Genomic DNA, 25,032 nt, shown 5'->3' on the forward strand with positions numbered 1-25,032 from the left:
TTAGGGAGCATGTTTTAGATGCCACGCTCCCTGCTTGTGCGTGGTGGGTCTGCAAGCAGCCCCTTTACTGAGCCTGGCCCTGCAGAGCAAGTGTGGCCCGTGGATGCTGTGCTGTTTTGGGGAAGGCTGTATGTGAGAGCTGCCAGCTCTCTTCTGAGCAAAGACACAAAGGCAGCAGTCTGTAGGAGTCCTGGCTATCCTCTGTGTTTTCGGGTCCATCTGCTCGTGCTAGATTGGCTTGTCAAAAGCACAGCTGCTTTCCTAAGTGGAGCTGCTCTGGGGAAGGCAGGCTCTTTCCTGCCTCTGGTGCTACAGTCCAGCTCCTGAGTGCTCATTGGGGATACAAGTGAATGGAGCTTCAGTGGCAGCAGACTTCTTGGATACTGCCGCTGGATCTATGACAGCAGCAGAGGTCTGAATATCTCCATGTATCTCCATCTTTCTCTTCCTTTCTCTCCTTTCTGGCTCCTCTTTGTTCCCGTCCCTTTCCTCTTTGTGCCTACCTTCCTTGCTTTCTCCTTTATCCCCTCTCTTCCTTGGAACACATACTTACATAGGCTCTTCTTCAGACACAAATTTTCAGCCCTCTGCAGTCCAAGCAAATGGTCTGCTTGAGGTTGGATACAGGCATTGCAGGAGAGTCTCCTATCTCAGTGGCTTTGCCGGAGCAACGCAAGTAGAGTCTGATCCTGTTCCTGCAGGCTTCTGCTAGATGGTGTTTAGTAGGGCTAGAGACCCTCGGGAATTGATACAAAGCTCTAGTGAGCGTTGCAAATGGCATTGTGATTTTTTTTTTTCCCCCCAGTGGCTTGTCATGTGCCCAGAAGTGGAGTAAGTTGTTGCTGAAAGCAACAACAGGAGTGTCTCTGCAGTCCCTCTACTAAATTTCAAATCCCTGCTCCAAAGTACAGAACCACTGAAGTTTTCCCAATGAAGTGGTTGCACGACTTTGTTGTTATGGGCAAATCTCTCTAATTGCTTTTTCAGGCACAGCCTAACTGTTTTACCTGATACTTTCAAGGAAGAAAACAATTTCAGCTTTTGACACAAGCTCCTGGAAAGGAAAACTTTCAGCCTGAATGAAGCAAGCTTGTCAAAAAGAACAAGCAGCTGAAAATAGGGGTTTGTAGTGAAATGTGTGGAGCAGCCAAAGCTGCTATCAGTGCTGCTTATAATGCAGTTGCTTGAAATACCCCTATACCAGCCCTTATCTGGGCTAGGACAGGGAACAGCAAGCCTAACAGTGGATTTCAATGCCTCAGGTGTGTGTGATGCAGAGGAAATAATGGCTGAAATCGATGGAAGCTTTAAATTGCAGCCACGGTGCTTCGGTTTCCGGAGATCTGGCGGAAGGTGGCCGTGCTTTGATGAGGTCTTATTTTTCCTGTTAGCCCTGCTCCACCTTGTCTCCTCGTTGCATCAGTGGAATGTCTGGTATGAAGGGAGGCCCTTTTTCATCTTCTTGGTCACATCTTTGATCCGTTAAGTGCATTTTGCTACTTTCCTTTTTTCTCTTTCTATTCCTGATCCCTTACTGTGTGTGTCTCTCTCTCTCCTCCTTTCCCTGTTCCTCCCAGCTTTCTTCCTCTACTTTCATTGCACATAGAATGAGGTATGTACTGCCTGAAAGAAGAAGGAAAAGCCATGAGTGGGATTGCCTTCTCTGTTGTATATGCCAGCGCAGTTATGCCCTGCTCTGCTTTCCCTGAAAATCCAGTAAACAGCAAGAACTCCAAATGTGGTCACAACTGAAAATGTACAGAAAAAATATGTGACTTTATCAGTGCAAACGAGTTAAAACAGTTGTGACTTTCATAAAATCTCTCCATGTCCCCCTAAAGAGTCAGTAAAACTGCTTCTGTTTGTGTGTGTTTATGCATCTGGGTCTGCGTGGGTAGTGGTGGCTGTGGTTTAAGGCTCTCTGGGGAGATAAGGAGCAAGGATGCCACACATATGCTGTGGGGAATGTCAAGACTATGCATAAAGAAGGAAGCAGGAGGGCTTTTCTTTCTTTTCCCTTGCAAAACCTGTAGCTGTGACTGGTATTTTATTTCCCTGCATTGACAGGTATTTTAAGCAAATTAAAAATCCAGACATGTCTAGAATATATTGGTTTTTCTTTTTTTTTTTATTTATTCAATTTTTTTACTCCATGGTGGATTTTCATTCCTGTTTTCTCCCTGGGATATCACATACACTTGCCCTTTGATGGTTGTCCTCAAGGAGGAATATAGGCTGAGCTAGGTTGAAAAGATACTTCTCCAATATAAGATGTAGCTGGCTGGACCAATTATACAGTAGTCATCTTTAAGAAGAAAAGGTAAGGTGGTCTCTATAGGCAAAATACGGCTCCTGTAGAACTTGTGCATTCTCAGCAGGGGAGTCTGTCAAACTGGTTTGGAATTAGGTGTGCATCTACCAATGACCTAAAGCTTCGACATTCACTTAAAATAGCCCCTCCTAAGATTAAAAACATCTTGATTAGAGTTGTCATACTGTTATCAATAAATAAGAGTTAGTTAACAGCCTTGCTTTTATACTCATCCTTCTAATGTCTTCCTTTAGTATTAGGGTTTTGAAAGTGCTACTTCAAAACTCTGGTAGTTGTTGGGAGTTGGATCTCTTTCCTGAGAAGAATATAAACGGGAGCAATGATCTTCTCACAGTGGAGGGACCTGGCCAAAACAAGCTCTCGAAATACCAAAGCTTGATCTACTGCGTACTTATCTTGGTCTTTTAGATGTCCCCGATGGGGAGCATCCATCAAACATCTTAATTGTTTGTTTGTGTCCCTTGAGAATGCCTTCAAAGAGAACACAAGAGCAAGTTCACGGTTTATACCAAAGCTGAGTCAGCTGCAGTGTGGGATAAATATGTTGCTGATACCGGTTTGTGCTGCGGCAATGAACGGCAGCTGAGGAGCTGCCCCACTCCTTTCTGTGAACTCTAGATGCCTCCAATGGTACAGGCAAGTTAAAAAAGCTGCCCGCTTCTTAGAGAAGTTTGTTTTGATTAACACAGAGTCCATCTGGTACCAGCAAAGTTTACGTTCTTGTAAACTGCTTGGTATTGAGTTTTACTAGGCCACCTACCCTGCTGTCTTCAATTATAAAACCTCTGAGCGCTCTGATGATGTAATTGATTTCAGGATGAGCTGTGCTTTTCAGGAAGCCAGAGCTGCCAAATATCTGTCTTGGCCTCCGCTCGAACTGTGCAAGAGAAGTCCCTGCATTATTAAGCATTTCTTGGATTTATTGTTTGTTGTGATTCTGGTTGCTTCAGGGAGCATTCCTGAAAGACTTTTAAAAGATAGCAAATAGGCAATTACATGCTGGTTTGCTTTGTGGGAAAGCTGGCACGAAGGAGAGGTGGAACTTCCACCCAAATGGGCTCTTTTCACACTCGTTTAGCAAACCTGGTGATCTGGATTTTCTCCACTAATTTTATAAATTCATTATGAAAATCTGGGAGATGAAATGTTCGTCTACTCTGGAGGTAGTGTTTTGCTGTGTGGAGCTACCGTCAATACAGTTTTCCTATATACGTCCCACACCTGCTCTCATGTGGGAATGAATGTGTGTGTGTGTGTTTTGGCACTGGGAGCCCCATTATGCTGGTCAGGGTGGAGCAGGTGGTAGGGAGTGGTTCTCATGAACAGTGGGATGTTTGGCAGCTTGGTGTGGTTGCCAGATGCAGGGAAATCTGACCTGTAAATGACTTTACACAAGGCAGCTGTTTCAAACGGGTATAAAACAGTTAAACTGTTGCAATAGTAATTTCTTTGATTGTCTTAGCTAAAGATAAAATAAAGCTTTGGCTGATCTTAAGGTGGTATGAGCAAAGTAACTTCAGGTGTGTTTGCAAGCTGCAGTTCTACTACTGTCAGTGTGTCACTGACATTTAGCAAAATTTCTCATCCAGATCCCATTTGCAGTTCATTTGATTTTAATACATAAACTGTGTATTGTTCTTCGCCTGAACCAGACATGAGATATTTTACTAGTTGCCGTCCCTCAAACAAGTAGAAGCCTTAATAAGGTACTCCGGAAAACCATGTGGTTCTTGTAAAGCTTTGATGTATTGAGCATGGCCCATCGGTTTATGCCTCTCCTACAGGTTGATCTGATGGGCTGACAGCTGGATTACCAAGCAATGAACCATGTTATCTTTCATGGTTTCCAGATAGACTTCAGGACAGCAGCTTTCTCAAAATGGAAAAGCTTTGCTTCTTAATTGAACTATCGTGTTCTTAACTGAAGCTGCAAAGTAGCAAAAGCATTTAGAGGAAGGATCAGAAAGCTCAGGGCTCTCTGAACTGTCTTGCTTCGCCCATTCCCAGTTACCCATTGACTTTTATTCTCGTTCCTTCTTGCTTGCTGTTCATCTGTGCTCTAGCAGTTGGTGTCAATGCAGGGGTTTCTTTTTTTTCCTAGAGATGTTACTGCTCCACAACATGAACTGTGAGGGGCCTGACGGGATTTTCTGAAATGCTTTCAAAAGGCCTGCTCTGCAGTGGCCAGAGCTACCCTGCAATTTGGTGGGGCACTTCAAATTAACTTTGACTTGCAGATGAAGTCATGCCTTGAAACTGTGTTTGGTAGCTTGCATGGTGTTATGGTTGCTGGAAGAAAGGTGCGAGATGTGGGCAGCAGTTTAGTTACTCATCGGCAGACAAAAAAAGTCGAAATCAAGATGTTTAAGCATTCCTGCACTGTACTGCCAAGGATGAAAGAGCGACTACTGCCTTTTATTTACATTCATTTTCTGCCTTTAATTTTCTCCTCAGGCCAGGCTTGAGAGGGAACAGGGAGATGGTAATAACGAAGGTTCCTCTATGCTCTATGGTGGTCTCCAGACCTAGATCAGTGTTTGCCAGGCCCTGAAGCACAGATGCGCTTTCCTGAGCCTCAGCAGCCTAAAATGAAGTTTACCCTTCTTGCTGAAGGGCTACGTTCACAAACAGTGTGTTGTCCCTAGCAGTTGTTCCAGCTGGAACATCTTCGATGCAAACTTGATCTGTTAAAAGCCAGATCCCCACCGAGGATGGCAAAGCAGCGGGGTCTGCGTGTCCCCACCTCCCCGCAGGTCCTGCCCCCGAGCTTGCAGCTTGCCCGGCCACGGGTGGCTGTTCTGGAGGGTGGCAAACACGTGGCCTGGAGCTGATGGCTGCCTCACGAGTTTTAGGTTACTGGTGTGAGCTGATGCAGTTTCTCAAGGAGGAAGTTGGCAGACTTCGTGACACCGATAAAAGTGCTCCTCTGTCTCTAACTGAAGTCTTGGAGAAAAAGCGGAACTGTTCTGGTTGATCTTTTCTCAGAATAATTCCACCTAAACCAAATATTTGTAATGGAAAATTTCTGCCCAAAGCGTTGCAGTTAGTTAAAACTAAAAGTGAGTGAAAACAGGTTCTTGAAAAGAGTAAGCAGTGTGATTAATAGAGGGCTGTCCTCCCTCCACCCGTAAAAATATAAACAAATGCAACCCAACACTTCTGTTCCTCCTGCAAATCATGAGGGAGTTGAGTTTCATAAAGGGTTCCAGTAGGGAACAAAAGACTGGGGTTTGATCCAAATGCTATTAAAGTCACCGAGAGTCTTTCCCTTTGGCTCCGGTGGGCTTTGGAGCAGGGCCATGGTGAACACTTGAGGGCCAACCTGACCTTTCATGGAGAGAGAAAGCCGAAGGCTTGGTTTCATCTCCCTTGTACTTGCTGGAGCCTGATTAAAATCAGTGGGAGCTGAAAAAACTTTGCACTTTGCAGAGTTCAGCCCTTGAAGACTAGTCTGACATTTAAGTCAGATTCAGTGCTTAAATGTCAACATTTGTAAATAAGTAAACACCAAAGACTGAAAGTCATCTGGCTTACTTTACAATGTATGGTTTGGTTCCGAAGTGTTAGGCATGACACTTAGAGGAAGTTTTCTGAAGAGCGGTTATTTTGTAGAGAGCACCCAGATGTACTTGTTAAATGCCGCCTCGGTTTCTTGCTGGCTTTGCCCCTAGTGCTTTTGTCTTCAGTGTAATCTTTTCTCCATCTTGCCATGGTGACCAGGCTTGCAAACTTCCTACTATAGAAAATTAGAACAAAAAGCCAGATATTAAAGACTTTTGGCAGCATTAGGAAGTGCTGCAATGTTGTTTTTTCGAAGACTTAAAGGGTGGAAGCAATCAGATGATGGACTGTCTTGAGGAATTTGGAGAGGAAATAAGGTGCGTTTTATGTGCTAGATGTTCATGGGAGAAACATGTGATGCTTGCATGCTTGGAAAGGTAACTTGTGTGCAGTTGTTGCGATTCATGCTGCAGTTTTTGTAAATCATTTAAATAGAGTATTCCGATACTGATTGTACGTTACACATTCCTTCTGAATTTATTTTGTTTACTTGATACTTATAACGTCTTAAAATTATTTGTCATTTTTTCAATAGTTTTCTTGCTCCTATGTGCTTAATATATTCCTGTTGTCTCTTCTGTATTTCTTTTTGTTTCTCATTGCTTTATTACAGTGACAAAGCCTCTGTAAGGTTCAATAGAAATGGATTTATTGTTGAATTAATGTCATAGGTATGGCACCATTTTTTATATTAAGAAAGCCCCTTAGAATTTGGCAAGTTCTTCTATTCTATATTAAAATAAATTTGTAGTTTTGGCTCCAGATTCTGTTTCTCAATGAGTAAAATTAAACTGTAAGGTTTTTATGAATGCTCCTGCAACAATAAGCCACCTGTGTGTTTGTCTCTGTGCAGTTAATTATTGTAACATCTTGTCAGCACACTTGTAGTGAAACTTAAGTGTGCAGAATACACTTTAAAAAAAAAAAATTGCTTAAATTCAGTTCTGCTAGGCAGTTATTCCCATCTCTAGAGACTGAGCAGAGAGCTGGGAACAAGGCGTTTTCGCATTTTAATCATGGCCTAAAATTAAATTGCTCTGTTTCGGTGATCTTTTAAAAATGCATCTCAGTGTAGTCTTCTGGGAGTCTGAAGACAGCAATCTTAGTGAGACACATGTGAGGGTTTTCTGAGGATTAAGGAGTTAATTGATGATTTAAAAAAAAAAAAAGAAAGCAAAACCAGATTTTGATGGGGAAACTGCAATGTTTTATAGTGTGTGTTATGTGAAGTGGTCTCAGTATTTTACTTAAGTCATGTGGAAAGACCTTTGAAGAGTAGAAGTGATGTCATTATTACTGCACGTTAGTTTAGGGTGGTTAAAACAAGGTACAGCTTTTTTCCAGTTTGAAAACTGAGTTATTGTTTCAAAGTATTTCAACATATATTTGTTTCTTTATATTTCAGCTACCTGACTGCAAATAACAACCAGAATTTCTTGTATACTGCAAGGCCCTTTTTGAAGAGAGCTGCTTTGGTAATAAGCTACGTAAGTACGAATGGACTTGACCACGTATGTGTATGTGACAAGAATGAACATTGTGTGGTGGTGTCCCAAAAGTCTTGGAAAGCTTAGATGGTAGATCTTAATACAAAGTCAGTCTTGGAAAATAGTCTAGAAAACTTCAGCCGGGCAGAGCAAGAATATTGCTGTGTTGTCAGTTCAAATTTTCTTCAAATTTATAGTTATTGTCCTTACAACCATGTAATCACCTGCAAGTATTTCTTGCCCTAAATACAGGGGGACTTTCTGGTCCTGGGCTGACTTTTCAGTGGCATGCTGTTAGTTTCCGTGGAGGGCTCGGCAAGAGTCGCAAGAAAAGTTCTGCCTGCAAATACCTGCTGTTTGGCACGCTCCAAGCAGGACTTGACATATTGCAGGGGAGAAAACAAGCACCTCCACGGGCAGCTCCCTGTGCTGCTCTGGGAGGCAAATCCCCTTGCTTGTCCCTTGACGAGTGGTTCCCAGAAAGGTGGAGGAGTGCCAGCCCACAGAAGGCCTTCCAGGGATTAGGATTACACAGCATGAGAAGCACCGATGGAGCTTGTCCTTACACCTATGCCAGCAGGAGTGAACGATAATAGCTTTTAAGACATCAGCCATGTTTTTCCCCTCTGTATTTAGGTAGAGGTCAATAGCAAAACTCTGCAGTCTGAGCCGCAGCAGGGTGATGGATTTGTCCTTCAAAATGCTGCCTTTGTTGTGGTAGCCAAGATATGCCAGTTGCTGTCAGTAATGCATACATGAAAGGGGGGGGACACACACACAACAACATAGCATGCTGTCTGTGCTGAGGGTTGGCACGTTTGTCATCCTGCATAGAGTGACAAAACTGAATTTTGCCTAAACTGCTGAGCTTACTCACTTCTAGGCACACAGCAGAGCATGGAGAGCTATCACAACAAAATATTTGCTGGAGGCCTTAGTTCTTCTTAGTTGCGCATTGCTAACCGAGATGTTCTTCTTTGAAGGTGATTCTTGTGTTGTATTTTCGCCTCTGGATAATGGGAGGATCCATGCCGATGTTTTCGGAGCAGGACAATCCAGCTTCATTCTCGCCGTATTTACTGACGAGGTACAATGCCACTAATCAAACAAAAGTTTTCAGAAGTGTAATCTTGACATTATTTTTTCCCTGCACTAAAATGTTTTACAGATGGCAAATGAGACGACTTGTTTTGCTGTCTTAACTTCTCCTTATTGCTCTGTCTAGAATGGAAAGCAACCAGCATTATTTGAACTCCAAAGCATGCTCCGGGTCCTGTAGAGTTATATTACAGATGCTTTCTTACTGAAAAATGTGGGCTTATTTTTATGCAAAGCCCAAAGACTAGAGTTTAATTGCCTGAGCCACAGGACCAGAAAGCCCAGTGACTGAAGCCTAATCCTAAATCTTAATACTGGCTGCTCCTGAGGTATTGGATGCAAGCATTCAGAGTTTTGGCTTCAGCTGAAGTTTGTATAAAAAGGGGGTGACCATGCCTGTTGGTGGAATATTGGTGGCTGATCAGTGAAGGTGGAAGGCAGGACCGCAGTGGCACAGAGTACTGCACAGCTCTGGCTAAGCATAAGATGGGCTGCCATGGATTAATTGAACAACAAACCTGAAATTTGTGTTAACGGCTTTTTGTTATTTTACCATTTTTTTAAAGATACATAAATGCTTAAATATGGTAAAAATTTTTTTTTTCCTTGCCTGGGACCTGATGTGTGGTTAGGTGGGCTGATACCACATCCCTCTAACTCTGCTGGGCCAGACCAGCAAGGCAATGGCAGCTGTGACTTAGCTCTTCCCTCCAGACCTAACCAGCCCAGTGCTCCGAGAAGGTGGTAGGAAGTTGATTTCCTCTTAAGACAGCACCATGTGCATAACTGTTTGCTCTGGTTAGCTACTGAACTGGGGAAAGACACTTTGGAGGCTTCTGGAGGAATTTCCTGATGTCTCAAATGAAAATGGGAACAGTCCTCCTCTGTGTTGCTTTCTGGCCTTGCTGGCTCCTCATTCCAACAGTGGAATTGCAGCTGAGACACAGGTTAAGATCAAGCAATCCTTATTCAACATCTGCTGCAGAATCGGACTGGATCTCATTTGGGAGACCTTTATGATAATGTGACAACAGCTCCTATTACCATCAAGGCTGAAAGTGCTTCCAGGAAGCATGTTGTCTGATTTGGAAAGCTCTGATCTGTTCACAGCATTTCTGGCAGAGTCATTAATACCAGACTCTATAAGGCACAGCGTGAAGGATTTGCTGCTGTCCCTTTTTGATATGTTTATGCTGAGATGGGGGTCATCAAGTCATAAATGATCCTGGCCTGATTCCAATTATATATTCTGTGCTGCAAATGTCTTTCTTGTGTTTGTCTCTTTACACCCTGTAATGACAGGGGAAGGTTTTTTAAACCCCAAAGCTAAGTCATTCTTGGAGTATGAAACGGTGACTATTTTTACCACCGGCACTGTGGATTTTGTTAACAGCCTTACGAAAGACAAGTGAGAGTGCTGCTGGCTGAGGTCCTCCCTGGTCTCAGCAGCAGCCCTGGCTTCACCTGCAGTCCAGCAACACCCACCTGCTCCAAATCTAATTAAGGAAACCCTTGCCAGTAAAAAATAGTATTATTGTTCTGGAGGGATTCTAAAACCCTGTACTTATCCCAGCTCTTCCACTTCTGCTGAGCTTGATCTTAATCCTCACTTTAGCCAATTTACACAGAAGCCTGTATCTTCCATGTAGAAAACCCATCCATTTGGCAAGACCAGATGCCAGCCATTACACGGCTTTCTAATATGCAGAATTAAATTTAGCTCATCAGGTCCTTTCCTGCTGATCTAGCATCAGCCTCCTGTGGCTGATGCTCAGGCACAGGTCCTGACAACAGGAGCTGAAAAGTAGGTTTGTTGCTGAATCCTGGTCAGGGTCCAGTCAGGAGATGGGACTGGAGGCAAGGCTGCAACGTTGGCCCAAAGTCCATCCAGGAGAAAGGGCAAGAGGCAGGAGTAAGGACAAGTGAGAACATGTGTCTGTGGGGATCCATCCAGGAGCTACCTACAGCACAGGTCCAAGGTGCATCCAGGAGACAGGACTGAGCTGAAATGGGGTTCCTAGAGCAATGGGCATCAGGTGTGAGGCCAGGTGAGGCTCATCAGGGCCCTGACAGTGTGTTGCCGCAGTTCAGTACCTGCCACTTCCCTGCCGTGGATCTTGTTGGGGACCTTCTGTGATAGTGCCCAGAGAGTGAGGACAGACACTGTCTGATCTAGAAAGAAGCTGGGCTCTGAACTTCTGTTGACCTTAACCCTAGTCTCCTGACATGAGCCTTCATCTTAGATGTGAGGTACCTGCAGGATATGTCTATTAATTCTTCTCTGCAATTCTTCTTTCTCTGAACTCAAACCTTAAGGTGACCACTACCTTGAACTTGCAACCAACCAACCTGAAAGAGGCCAAAACCTGGCTATCCTGATCCTGTGCACCACTCTAAGTCTGCAGGATCCACCTGCCAGCATGTTAGGGTTGCTCAGCAACACCTTCTTTTCTGAACCCAGACCCTAACCCTTCACTTCAAAATAGTCAGTGACCCACTGACTGCCTTAGAGCTAGCTGTAGGCCCTGCTGTGCTGCTGGCAGTAGTCGTCATGTTAGACCTGTGGGGTCCACCTACAAAGAAATCGGAGATGAGAGCTGTTTTTTTTTATTGTTGTATCTTGCCAGTCTCACGGAGCTGTGGGAAGACTAATTAGTCAATGTAGGTAATAACTTAGGGTAAGCTTCTGGACGGCTGGGGTGGCAAATTTTTGCCAAATGGGTGAGTGGTCAATCCTGCAAGGTAGACAGAGACCTGGTGGCTGTCTCTGAACTGACAGCCCATGATGTACCCACTGACCACAGCTCTTATCTTGGCAACAAACTTTTTCCTTCCTCCCCTCCTCTTTCAGACTCAAAACTATTACTCTCACCTGAGACTTTATCTTACCACGATCAGAGCTGAGGCTATTGCTGCAGAACTGATACTGTGCCAGTCATCAAGAGGCAGGACTGAGATGTCAAGTGGAGCCAGCAAGGCTGAGTGGTGTTGGCCTGGTTTTCAGGAAGATCTACGTGTCTGGCCAGCGGGAAGGCTAGGCTGAGGTGCAGGGCTGGCGTTCAGCTTAGGTGCAAGAAAGAGGGAGGCTGAAGAGGTAAGATTGTTTTTAAAGCTCGGTATTCCACAGGGTGGAAACAAGAAGTGGTGTTAGCTGAGTGAATTGCTTGAGAGTGGATTTGGAAGTGATACAATTTGCTGGCCCCGGTGTTAGGGGTGACATTAGATTAGGGACTAGGACATCAAGGCTTGAGGATATTTAACATCCAAGTAGGTGCCTGGTGTGTGTGTGGTTGCTTGCCCAACTGGTGGCTGTCCAGCCACATGGGAGAGTTTGTGGTTGTGGCCCAGCCTCAGAGAAGCTGCAGTGTGTGTTCCTCAGCTGTGGACACCTACAGCAGCAGCATATGAAAAGTTGGTGTGAGAAGCGTTTAATGGGGTTTTGAAGGCAGTAATTGGTCACAGCCCTGAATTCTAAGCCAGGATGTTATTTGCAGTTTGGGTTGAGTTGGGAGGAAGGAAGTGGAAGAGCTCTGTTTGGTGTCAAGACCAGAAGGGAGAAGCCCCATGAATCTAAAAGAAAGGCCAGTGTTGGGTGGTGATCTTGAGGTGGTTACTAACACCTTAACTATGTCTAAAGCAAGGGTTAGTGCTCAGGCAGTGGGCAAGTTGTTTTGTAACTCTCTGAAGATCATGCAGGGCACAAATGGGAGTTTCTCTTTGCAAGCAGTCTTTATTTGCACTGTGCTGCATATGTGGTTATGGTGCATGTCTTGCCAGGGTAAATGTTATGGTTTTCAACGGAGTTGAAAGTTATTGTAAGACTTGGCCGCCTCTGTGGGGCTAGGAGGAAGGCTGATGACAACAAGTGGGGGGGAAAAAAAAAGAAAAACAGTAGGCTGGAAATGTGTGGCAGTCTTTGTGAAATGTATAAAGTTATATTTGGATTTGGGGTCTTGGCTGATGTAGGATGAACCCAAAGGAGTATTGTTGACTCTCACAAGGTTTCTGTGGCAGCTGGTGAGCTGTACAGGTGCGGTTTGTCCTGAGGCTGGCAGGGGTTATTGGAGTGTGGCTAAGATTAGGGGTGGGTGTAAGTTATGAGTTTGAAAAAGTATTGAGTAATGAGGTGAGATTTTGTCAGCCCTTATGGTGCTTGTAGTGTAAATTAGATGACTGAGGGTCAAGAGAGGTCTATGCATCTATGATTGTGTGTAGGAGGGGAGCATATAGAAATTAAGGTATATCAAATGAATCTAAGAGGAGACAGGTTCAAAGCAAGCCAAGGAGGTGGCTTGCAACAGGTAGTTGAACTGGGGAGGTCCTTCATGCAGGATGCTGTGGGTGTGCTGGAAGTTTTATGCAGGCTCAAAGAGAGATTTGCCAAGTTAAAAAAAGAAATCCAGGCTACTAAGTATGCAGAAACCACATCCAACTTGGGGACATCATGCTAGCTAGAAACTGGAAAAAATGATCATGTTCTTATGCTTTGCTTGGCATTAATTTTTGGTCACTGCTGGAGAGAGGATCCTGGTCTGGACAGACCTTTGGTGTGGCCCAGTTTGGCCTTAGAACATGACTATATGTTCTGTGTAACCTGTCTCCAATATTGGACAACACAAACGTATAAATTAAAGTAGACAGATAATGATTTATTTAACCATTGGAGGATGAAATATGCTGAAATAGTGACAGTTTTTCAGTCTTTAAAAAAAAAATCATCTGTTCAGTATGTTCACTAAATTACTATCCTTAAAATTACAAGTGAATGGGGATGCAAATAAACGCTTTCAAAGTCAGAATATGAATGCTTCAGTCCCTGCAAGGTACTGGATTATTCTGATATTCCCAAATAACTTAAAACTTACAGTGACATAAATGAAAGCCACTTTTCCGTGTCTTTCAGTGCGTTGCTTGGCAAGGGTGACCTGAGATGAAATCTGTCCATCATTCCCTTTCTCAGCAGAGACAGAAATGAAAGTGTTGGGAGTCCTGCTATTCATAAGCCCTGCCATTACAGCCTGTCCATACAGGCTGTTGTACGCTGCAGAAAGTACATACCTTCCCCAGTGACCTACCTTAAAGAACACAGATTTCCAGTCATTGTGACTTGCCATTCCAAAATCTGCTATGGGTAAGCTGTTGCAACAGAAAAACCAATCCCAAACCTCTGTTAAAACGTTCTTGCTTGTATTAGATGAAAGTTGAGGAAGAATGCAATTAGAAAGGTTTTGAGAGCTACTCAGCTTTAGGTAAACAGTGTGCTGAAGTGCAGCTCTGGTGTTAGCAGGGCGTTGAGCCGTGGGCTGTCATGCTTCAGACGTTTTGCACAATGTTTCTTTCTTCTGCCATTCTTGAGGGGAAAGAAGTAGGAGGCGTCTGGATAAACAGCTTGTATTACTAACACCCTGGTAAGACAAGGGAAAAGTCCATTGTACAGCATGTCTCAAGGTGTGTGAAACAGATTAAATCCTACCAGTAATTTCAAACTAAGGAAGTATGTTTTTTTTAAACTATATCTTTGGAAGTCAAGCTATATTAGTTTTTGCTGGCATTTGCCTTCTGACCTCCCTTGTCTGATCACTCTGGGCATGAAGCAGGCTTATTTGTGGTGTTGCATTAAACAGTTAATGCATTTCTACTAAGACTGCCTTGAGATAATATTGTCCTATGGTTGAACTGTGCTCTCTGTAAGCTGGCTTCCTATATCTTTTTTGCTGTTTCAGTCAGGTAAATGAGAATTCAGTGCCGCAGAAAGCTGAAGAAATGCTTATACGTAAAAACTGGCACATACTGCTTTTCATAGAGACTTGTGACTGTTTTCTGAGCAATGCATTTAATCATCCCAGTTGTAACTTCAAAGGCAATGAACTACTGAGAGGCACACAGTGGACCTGTGCCGGAGAAGTGGGTTCCTGTGCCAGCCAGTTCTGCCAAGGCAATAGAAGTCAAGTGCAGCAACTACTCTGGTATGGGATTTTCACTGACCTTACGCTATTAACTGGTAGTAAAATAGACCCCTATGACATACCAGTTCTTAATTAGCCAGGCTTGCACATGCTTCCTGAGTGCAAAAGTTCTGCCTGTTTTGTCAGTGCTTTCTATCGTGTGCCCAAAGGTGCTTAACTTCAGCCCTACGTGTAATCTCTGCAGGTACCCCGCATTCAGGGCTCACTTTTAGATAAAAGGGAGAACAAGAATGTTGGTAAGAACTGATGTCATACCCTCCCAGGGGCCAGACAGTCCATACATTAAGTGTAAAATGTATTCTTTATTCCAAGGGGACTGGGGGTCGGGGGGAAGCCTATCTGGAAGTTGGTGCGACAAAGCAAAGGCCATTCTACAGTAGCCATAAGAAAGATTTCAGCATCTCTCTGTTAAGTGTTCTTTGTTTACAGACCCAGGCAGGTAGTGCTGCTCTGGAAATAAGCTTGATAGGCATTTTTAATGGGTCACAGCGCTTGCTGCAAGCACTGGTTACACAACATGCCTTCCCTGCCAAAAGCCTGCATATGGAGTGGAAGGGGTGCAGCCAAAGCAGAGGCCATTGACTCCTACAGGCAATGCATTTTGCTTTTCAAAATACTTCCACGCAGGAGTGCTAGATCATGGCCAGTCTCTGAGGCAAAGCAGTGTGCCCAGGACATCCCTTTGGCTCCTGCCAGCGCGGGGTAGGTAATGCTCTGGGGTGCGATGGACTGTTTCCAGAAACGTTATCACAGCGGGTTTATGAGGTCTGTTTTTTAATTTCCTGAGGGTCAGCCACGGTTATCTCAGCGGCTGTCCAGAGGACCCGCCATCCCCTGCCATCTCAGTGAACCTCTTCTGAAGCAGCTGCCCACCGGTGGCTGGGGGGTTTTGGCTGCATGACTTACGGAGCGTGCTGCTGTCGGTGGCGCGCTGAGGACCGTATTTGATCACAAGGCACGCTCTCACCCACAGCACGCGGGGGTTTGCGCAGGTCAAACAGTATGAGATCAATGCCACGTTTTCCAGCATTGAGACTCTGACAGCAGGCTCGGGTTTCACTGGAAATTCACAGGCTCTTTGAAAGTCTTTACTCTTCAAGAATTTTATATTTTTCAGATTCTTAGCCATAGAGTTGAAACAACTGAGAGAGCCGTTCACCGGATCAAAGCTCTTCAGGCTGTGAAACTATAGAGGACAACATAGTCTGCCTTTCCTCCTGTGCCCCTGGTGCACACAAACGCACCTTCCAGAGGAGTTACCTTGCTATTCATCCAGCTGCAGCTGCCTGTTTATCTGTATCTTTGTCTTTCCTACTCCTATCCTCTACTGACTGGCAGTTCTTTCCCCCTGGATGCAGAAGTTTTGATCAAAGGGAATACATAGGCACTTTTTCCAATTACAAGTATTTTTCTGTCTAGCTGATACTTGCATTTGGATGTTAAATTGGAATTAGTCTGTCTGTTGCTTGCTTGTGTGGTCGTACTCCACCATCACCAAATGTGTTGGATAAACAGAGTGTGATATTTTTTTATTTTTTTATTTTTTTCTTCTTCTTCTAAGGCTATGCAATGATGATGTTTAGGCTGACAATATACAGAGCAGGAAAATAAACTCATGTGGAAGGTATGACTGGACTGGCAGTTCCCCAGGGGAAGTGCAAATACATACAATTTTAAGACAATATCATTAAATACCACCACCTGGTTATAATTGCAGCCACATGTGTCCTATGAGGACATTATTGTGAAGCGGCTCATCAAACACACTTGGTTTTAGGGCTTTGCAGAGGATGAAGAGAGCCTTGAGCTGAACTCAGTTCAGCTGTTACTGCAAGTGAGAAGCTCTTTTCCCTAAAAAAGGAGCTCTTCTCGCCCTTACAGTGAACCAAAACCTCTCTGAGTCCCTGGCAGTGTGGAGGTCATCTTTTCAGAAGAGCGTTAACAAGGTCTGTGACTTCTGAAAGGGCACTGACTATCTTCCTGCTTCTGTTTCAGATTCCCCCCCTTCTTCAAACACCCCCTTCTTTTCCCAAGTACCAGTTAAGTGCACTGTTACCACTTGTCTTCTAGATAAGTCCATTTTTTTCCCAACCAGGAGAATATTTTGCCTTTGTCTTGCTAAAATCTTTGACTTGCAGGTGGATGCCTGCTGGGTCTTTGGGAGTAAGGTTGTTTGACAGGTATGGGATGGGTTGTCCCAGAACTGGGTAGGTGGTAGGTTGCACCACTGTATGCACCTAGAAAGAATAGGGTCACTGGCCCCTGCTTTTCCATGCAGCATTGGTGGGGCATGGTCCGAGTCTTGTGGTCACTCATGTAACACAGTTTTTAGAAAGAAATCTATAATCTCGGTCCCTGGGAGCTGGGGAAAAAAGTGTAAAACGCTCCAAAATCAGAAAGCAAATGAAACTCCTTATAAATTTCTATCAATCTTGTAGTTTTTTAGCTAGTCTCACAATCCTGATATGCTCTGATTGCCTGGGTTTGGCAGAGCTGAGACTAGGGCTTTTTCTAAGCTCATCAGTCTCTATTCCAGCAAAGGGTAACAAACAATCCCTCAAGTATTTTTCTGTTGTGTTGTTTATTGCTTTAAGTAGCACCGTTTACTTTCATTTTTGCAGCAGAAGCAATCATTTCAGATAGTTGTTTTCTGCAACAGGTTCTAGATATAAGTCATCCTGTATTTATCTCAAAGTACGCAACCGTACATTTAAACTAAAAAATTTAAACAAACTGGATTGCCATGACAACACCTGCTGTCTACAAGAGGAGCTGTGTTTTTCTGAACATGCCAGAGATGCCGAGAAGTGAAAAGAAACACTTGATACCAGCTGAAACTTAGATTTCCATGTTCTATTTGCAAATTTAAAAAAAATGACTCTGCTGTAACGCAAATGCTCTTAACCAGCCTGGGGGAAAACTGATTGCCAATTAGGAGGCAGATTCTTCCAGTCACCTCACCAGTAATGCTCTGTCTTGCCTGGGATTAACTGATAGGGAGGGAGATGTTACCGGCAGGGATTTTTCTCCCTTGGAATTCCAGACATGAACAGCAATATAGAGAAGATCATTAATTTAAAATGTAATTCACTTAGTCAACTAATTAAAAGAAAATACTTTTGTTGACATTTGCAGGTAGGCCGCTGAAATGTAATTAGCTCCTGGAATGATTCCATGAATCTTTGAATCTTTTAAAATTTGCAAATTATTTCCTTGAGATGTCAGCTTTGGTGAGAGGGTTCTTCCAAAGTTTCTCCTGCATTTAGCTTTCTCCGTGGTTAGCCTTGCGATATGAGAGCCACACAGATGTAAAGGAATATCATGTACTTTCAAGAGCCCTAAGTAAAAAAGCAGCACTGAATTGTCAGAAACTATTATTAGCATCCTGTTATTTTTCTGTTCCTAGTACCTAGAATAGCAATAGTTTGTAGTGCTTTATTTTATACAGCCATCCATCGCATTCAAGGACAGGTTACCAATGCTGAAAGCATATCCAAACTTTTGCTTGTATCGGAGCTTGCTCAAGGCTTTCTTGCAGCTTAGAAATGCCTGCTAAAATCAGGCAGTTCCCTTCTGTATCCTGCTTCTGTGTCTGCTGTTGGCATGTGCACGTTCAGTGGGGGCATTCAGGCTTGACAGCAAGAGACGTGGCCAAGCGTTCTCCAGTAGGATGTCTGGAGAGGCAAACCAGTCGACTATACATAGATGGTAATGACTGTCACAGGCTTTAAAATAGTTCACTGTTGTTGGCAGACCACATTTAAGATACTAATTATTGCTGTAACGGAACAAAGCAATTGTCCATCTCCTCTGGGACCTGCCTCTGACAATGAGTTGTGCACGTGGCTCCTGAGGAAGATGGAAACCCCACAAGCACAGGGAAAAGAGACTTGTTTTATAAACCTCTCTCATCAGTGCGTGTCCTGGAGCGTGTCTTCTCATCTTCAACAGCAGTTTGTCCTAACCTTCCATCAGAAATGCTTTAACGCACACTAATCTGGTGATGCTGAATTCCTCTTAAAATTTGTTAAACTGACTCAATTTGTTATGGCGGCAAACTGTTTATTTATTCCGTGCTACATAATGATTTATCATCTCCTGCCTTATCAGTGAAGATAACTGCAATGCTGCAGTTTGCAAAGATCCCAAATGTGGTCTTGTTCCTTCCTGCCTAGCAGCCTAGCCTGAGGAAGTAGGGGAGGGTTTCTGGTATACCTTGAGGTTTGCATACAAACTTCCATGAATATTGTGATGCTTATTGAAAATGTTAATATGCAAGGGCATAAAAGGACACTTCCTCCAAAACTGGGCTCTCCTAAGACATCAAGTGCAAAACTAACTCAAAGCTTCTGAAAATCCTGTCTAATATACGCACTGGTAACAATATCATATGCCATGACATTATTCAGATTGATATAAATGGACATGATTTTTATTTTAAAAGTAAAGCTCAAAATGGATCTCAATTTGGCTTTTTAGTAAGTAGCTGTAAGTAAATGTTGGCAACCCTTTCTGAACTGTTGTTGTATTCAGACTGATACAGAAGTCTGTTTTGTATTACAGCCAAGCAGAGGTGGGGCCAGGCCACATGTATCATCATGAGTGAGCGCCTTGGCGTGATTAAGCTCCACCAGATTTTGTGTTGCTGTGTTTCTCTGTAATGCGGGCCAGAAAAGATTGGCTTGGCAACTAGAAAAGACATATTTGTTTCTTTAGAAATAGTGACCAACCAAAATCGTAAGAAGAGTTTGGGTAGAATTAGATTATGTTTTTAAGGGATGCTTTCTTCAACAGAAACTGGCCTTTTAATTGCTGTCTCTTTTAAGAGAGAAAATCAGTTTTCTCTCTTTTTCCCCTTTGTTTGCTACCTCAGGGTGAAGAAGGGGAGGAAAATAGAGGGATGGAAGAGAAATATACCAAATGGCTGAAAACCTTAAAAATGTGGGAATATTTCATTTTCCATCAGAATTAGGAGCTTAGAAAGATTTGCAGGGAAATGAGAATGTGCCTTTTCCACTGTTTACAATGAAACATTATTCCAGCTGTGTAAGCCTCACTGCTTTTGGGTCACTGTGCTGCTGGAGACATTTGTTTTTTGGATGAGAAGAAAAACTGATATCCTAACCGTTTGTGGTTATTTAAAAATGTTTTCACAAAAATTTAGGCCTGTTTCATCCTCGTGTCTTGGCCCCATACCCATCTGGGAACTTCTGTCCTGCCTGCCTGGAGTCACATTTAGCTTCAGTGTCTTACCCCTTCTGCCATAAATATAGTATAATGTTGTAAGTGCTGTTGTAAGGGGCTGCATTTTGACCCCAAAGAGGCATGTTTCTAAGTGGCGAGTGAAACAATCCTCTGTCTACATGGCTCTGCATCTCTTGGGGTTCCTTTGTTGTCATTTTAATAAACCTGCTAAGGTGCCATGGCAACTGGGTGTGATAACAACAGCCAAAGCACGCTCAGATGGAAGAAATCCTATGCAAGATAGAATATGATTTCATTTCTTTTTGAGCATTTGCCATCTTTGGTGCTGTGTACAATGTGGATTTTTCCGTTTGTGAACCAAGGAAGGGTTTGTCTGTTCTAAGGCTGTCGCAATTCTGCTTGGTTGACTTTGTGATTGCTGGAACAATCTCCAGCCTCTTGCATACAAATGTATTTGAACTTTTATAAAATTGGTTTGAGGGGGATCCACTTTTGGGCAAGTAGGTGCCAAGAAGCAAAAGGCTGGGGGGCAGAGGGGATGTTGGTTTGGTTTTATTTTTTTTCTTGTTTTCTTTTTCCTTGTTTTCTTTTAGCCCAGTTGCACACATGCTGTTTGGTCTTCTGAAAGCCCGGCATACTTCCCAGAGGGCAGCATGTTCCCCATTTCCATTCCCCATTAATTTCGTCTCTATTGAGAATACCAGTTAATGAAGATTACAACAATTTGAAAGGCTCTCTACTTCATCACTTTTGTGGCACATCTCAGGCAAGCTGTCCCCAGCCCAAATAAGCTGTGATGGGATCAGCCAAGAATCACCCTGTGCCTCCTTTCTTCTGTATTTTCTCTCTGTGCCGGGATGCAAAGAGAAAAGACAGAGAGGTCTGACTTTACTTGCTCGATATTGTGCACATAGGAGAAATCCTAAATTGTAAGTTAAACCCAGCTAGAGGGATATTTTGTATTGCAGGAGTGATGCAGCGAACTGTGAAACAGTTCAATATATCTACGTACCTGCTTAGTTATCATTCATTTATTGTTGAAGGTGGTAGAAAGTCGCTTCAAAACTCTAGCATTTGAGTGGGAGATGAAGATTTCTTAGTTTTCCAAAGGCTGATGCATAGAAACCACATAAATATTATTGATCTTACGTTATTTCTTTAAATGACCTGTTGAATGCCCCTCACCTTTGTTAGCCTCTCTTTATTGACAGAGAGGTATGGTATTGCCTGTGTGCACAGAGCTAATTTTTTTTCCTCCTCTCATATAGTACACGGTAATTGCGAAAGGAAAACTTTTCATGTGTTGGCAGTCATTCCATGTATTACATTACCTGCTTTCTTTTGCAGGTTTCTAACTTATTCCTACCTTCTGGCCTTCAATGCGTGGCTTCTGCTGGCACCGATCACCCTGTGCTACGACTGGCAGGTTGGCAGCATCCCTTTGATCGAGTCCGTCTGGGATGTGAGGAACTTAGCGACAGTGTTCCTGGTGCTGGTGATGACATTACTCAGCCTACACTGCATAGCTGCATTCAAGGTAACACTGAAAGACACGCAATACAATGTTTTGTTTAAAGTCTTTTGTTTCCTAATCTTCAGATGAAATGGTCAGTAAGCACAAGTTTTCCTCTCAAATGCATTGGATTGAGGTGAAAAAACCATACCGCTACATAACTAAGGCAGGCAAGCTTAACAGATGAAAATGTCCCTCTAGTTCAATGTCTCAGTCTCTAATTGGTCTGATTTGAGGGCAAAACTTGGCCTGGAGCCCTGCATTCAATTACTGTTAATGATCCCAACCCCACTGAAGTTGTTAAGTGTCTCAGCCTCTCCCATAGTCATTAGGCTCTTTGTCACTTGCTTCAAACAGGACTGGGAACTGTCATCTGCACAGCCATTTGAAAATGAAATCAATTATTATATTTGTACCTTTGCTATGCTTCTAAAACCTAAATGTTGGATACATCTTGATGAGCAGATTTCCCATCAGTGGAGTAATGGAATGTGGGAAATCTGAAGTGATCTGGAAATTGTTATTTAGCGTAAATAATATAGTTGGTAAGCCATGCTTCACACTTCAGCGTTTCAGATCCACCATTAATCATATTGCAGAAATGAAAGTGAGGTTGTACTAGACTTGTCAGAGATCACATATGCACTTTAATGGAAGGGATTTTTTTGTGGATCATAGGGAGTTACAGGCTATTCCTTCTTCAGTTGTGTTGTGGAAGCTTCTTTAGGAAAGGTGTTGGTAATAATTTTTGAAATAGTACAAAAGCTTCTCTTCCTTAAACATGTGTATTGCTGAAAAGCATAGTAGGGGAGTGACAGGTTTTTAATACCTATGTTGTGCTAAAATGTGCATGTCATGTACATGCTTCAGTCTACCCTGGCAGGATTCTCTGTGCTGCTGATAAGAGACAGAAAATGAACCAAACAGTTTGAGACTGCAGAGTTATTCATTTAGACTATACGTTGACAGATGCTGTATGGGAAATATGGGAAAATACCCTATTATCTATTCACTAGTTTTACCTACAGGTTGTACATCATCATGTATTCCTCCTGCTTTCATTACTCACTGATAGAGATATTCAGAAGTGTTTGTATTAGACCTAATCCTGTTCCCAGGGACGTTAATGATAAAATTCTCATTAGGCCAGTACTGAACACTTCTGAAAAATCTTGTCCCATGTTCTTTGAAGTTTCGGTTGCTTTTTATTTCTTCTCCTGTTGTTGGAATTGGTACTATGTGTAAGATTAATGTTGTTGGTTTGCTGGGAAAAAAATCTTTCAGGATCATCCAAAGAAATTTTGTGTTATTTTATTTTGGGTAAAACAATAATCCAGAAGGATTCCTTTGGGTAACTGAATTGTTTGTCTTCTGCCAAACTGCAAAACAAAATATTTCAAAACACTTTGTGCATTAAATGTCTAGATTTTATCATATTTTTATTCCTTCTGATTTTTTTCTTAAAGGCAAAACAATTCAGTCTGGATTTATGAATACCACTGTTTGATTTGAAACTGCAATTTCTAATTTTTTGTGAGAATAAGTTCACTTCTTTGCTCTTAATCACTGTTAATGTTGTGTTAAGCAACATGAATTTCATTCTCTGGGCATTTACTTACTGGATGCTTTGAAATTCATCTTGTAGATTACTCTGTGTTTATCCTTGAAAACCCCAAACACAGAATAAATTGGATCTGAAGTGATCTGCTTTTGTGTCTAACCCAAGTAAAACTAGAATCATTGCCCGTTCTTGACGAAGTGCTCTAATCAGTCTCTGCTCGCAGTGTCCCAGCAAACCCACTGTGAACATGGAACTGGTAATGGTTCCTGGGGGTCAACTTGGACATGCTTCCCCCAGCCCTAGGTATAATTAGAGGTAGCTGAAATATTCTACTTTTCAGAAAGTTCTAAATTTCTGAAGTTATTTTCTATTTTATATTTAATGACTCTGCCATTGATACTGCCATTAAGTGGTGTGAAGATGATTGTGTTATGCCAAGTAGTATGAATTATTGAGGAAAGCAAACAGTAGGAAGAGGCACGTTTCCTGGAAATAAATCACCCTGTTTAGCTTTGGACACTCTCAGGAATGTCTTCTACAGCAAGGAGAAGAAAGTTAGGACACATGAACTGCAGGTACAATTTATTATATTAGGCTCTTAAGAAAGCTTCTTTCCAAGTGCAACAGCAGTAACCTTTCACATGACATTGCTCACCCCAAGAAGGACCATCCTTCAGTCAAGCCCCAGACAGGCTATTTCTCAGTATTTTGCAGCTTGTAGGCAACATGAGATGCATCAGTTGATTTTCACATTTCATGAAGTGTTAAGATATTCTGTTTTCTTTTTGAAGCAAACACACAAAACTGTCTTAGCCATTTTTCTCTCCTTTTTCATTGCAAAGTCTAACCTGGAAGCAATAGCTTGCAGTTTTCCAAGGAATGGTTTTAGAGTGAACAGGCATGCAGTTGGTGTGCCTTTCATTTGAGTGTGTAGGTGTGCAGGGGTAAGAGAGGACAAAACATCATGTTCATTCTCATTGGCACTAACGCTTTCCTTTCTGTGGCATGGAGAATGGAAATGCTGGGAATTATTTTGGCAGAATTGGAGACGTTTGTGCAGTGAACACTGAACTGATTTTCAGTGGCGAGAGGCCATGTGTGTGCATGCACAAAACAAGCTCACAGGAGACTCGCAGAATGTATTACATGGACTGTAATTAGGGAATGCATGTATTGGAGTTCTGCCTTTGTTGTCACTGAATTTTAAACAGGGCTAATTTGTTGTTGATGTTTGAGATTAGGGCAATAACCCTGTTGGCATGTATGTGTAGTGCTGATAAAGGACACCTAAGGCATGAAACTTTCATGTTCCATTTCGTTTTGTGAATGTTATTACACCCCAGAAGGAGAAGAAACAGTGCAAGATTTCTACCCCTAAGTGCTTTGCTTGGAATATGTCTGTTACTGGATGGGGGGTTTTATGCTGAAAATTGCAGAAACAGGAAAGGCAGCTCTCCAGCTATTGTTTGGAGCGAGAAACCTCCCTCCTCATGCACTTTTGCTGTTGTTCTCCTCCTAACATAATGAGGAAGTCGCTTGAAAAATTGCTATGTTAATTCCTTGTATATCACTTCCATTCACTGCGTTGTTGCGTGTGCGTAGTGCTAATCCCTCTTGTTTATCGGCCAAAAAGGATGGAAAGAGCTCATTGTGAGCAGCTCCCCAAGAAGGACTTGTTGCTCTGCATGGTGTTTAGGTGCACAGCCATGCTTGTCTCTTGCTGCTGCCATCCCTATCACATGTGACAAATTAATGCTTGTCTTCAGAAGGTCTGATGGGAGTAAAGGCCTGCTCCTTTTCACACTTCCCACAGTCTCTGCTGTGGGAGTGAAAGACCTTGCTGTCATCTCTGGGCAAGGTTTTGCCATAGTGACTAATGTGGCAAAGTTGCAATCCGTCATTTAGCAGCTCTCTGAAGCCTTTTGAGGCTTGATTTTTCACCACGCAGATGGCCAGCATGGTCTGCAAATGGCCTCTCTTGAGCTGTTTCAGCCAAGGCACCAGGAGTCACTGATGGGTCTCAAAATCCTCAGGTTCTGCTCAGCTCCTCACAGTGAACTTCCTCACACAATCTGGTTGGGCTTCGAGTAGCGTGCCGGGGATGTGACAAAGGCTGGGGATGCTATTGCAAACACCTGCATCCCAGAGAAATAATAATAATTTGAATAAGAGGATGAGATTTGTTTATTGTTCGTTTTGAAAGACAGCCTCAGCTGCAAGGAATGGACGTAGTATGTCTTCCAGCTTTGGGACTAGATAGATTACAAAGGTACCAGTGAAATGGATGAAGCAGTCTCTTTCTGGTTGCC

At 43.0% G+C, this 25,032-nt stretch overlaps 1 protein-coding gene across 1 annotated transcript in view; it reads left to right on the plus strand.

Annotated features, from left to right (window-relative positions):
- TMTC1 (transmembrane O-mannosyltransferase targeting cadherins 1) overlaps nucleotides 1-25,032 on the plus strand; it is a 148,577-nt gene that overhangs the window by 49,650 nt on the left and 73,895 nt on the right. The window contains exons 6-8 of the mRNA XM_059816444.1: nucleotides 7,299-7,380; nucleotides 8,364-8,467; nucleotides 20,997-21,186. Of these exons, the coding sequence (XP_059672427.1) occupies nucleotides 7,299-7,380; nucleotides 8,364-8,467; nucleotides 20,997-21,186 (376 nt within the window). The remainder of the gene's footprint in view (nucleotides 1-7,298; nucleotides 7,381-8,363; nucleotides 8,468-20,996; nucleotides 21,187-25,032) is intronic.

This window comes from Gavia stellata, chromosome 4, assembly GCF_030936135.1.
Source record: "Gavia stellata isolate bGavSte3 chromosome 4, bGavSte3.hap2, whole genome shotgun sequence".
Taxonomy (NCBI): Eukaryota; Metazoa; Chordata; class Aves; order Gaviiformes; family Gaviidae; genus Gavia; species Gavia stellata.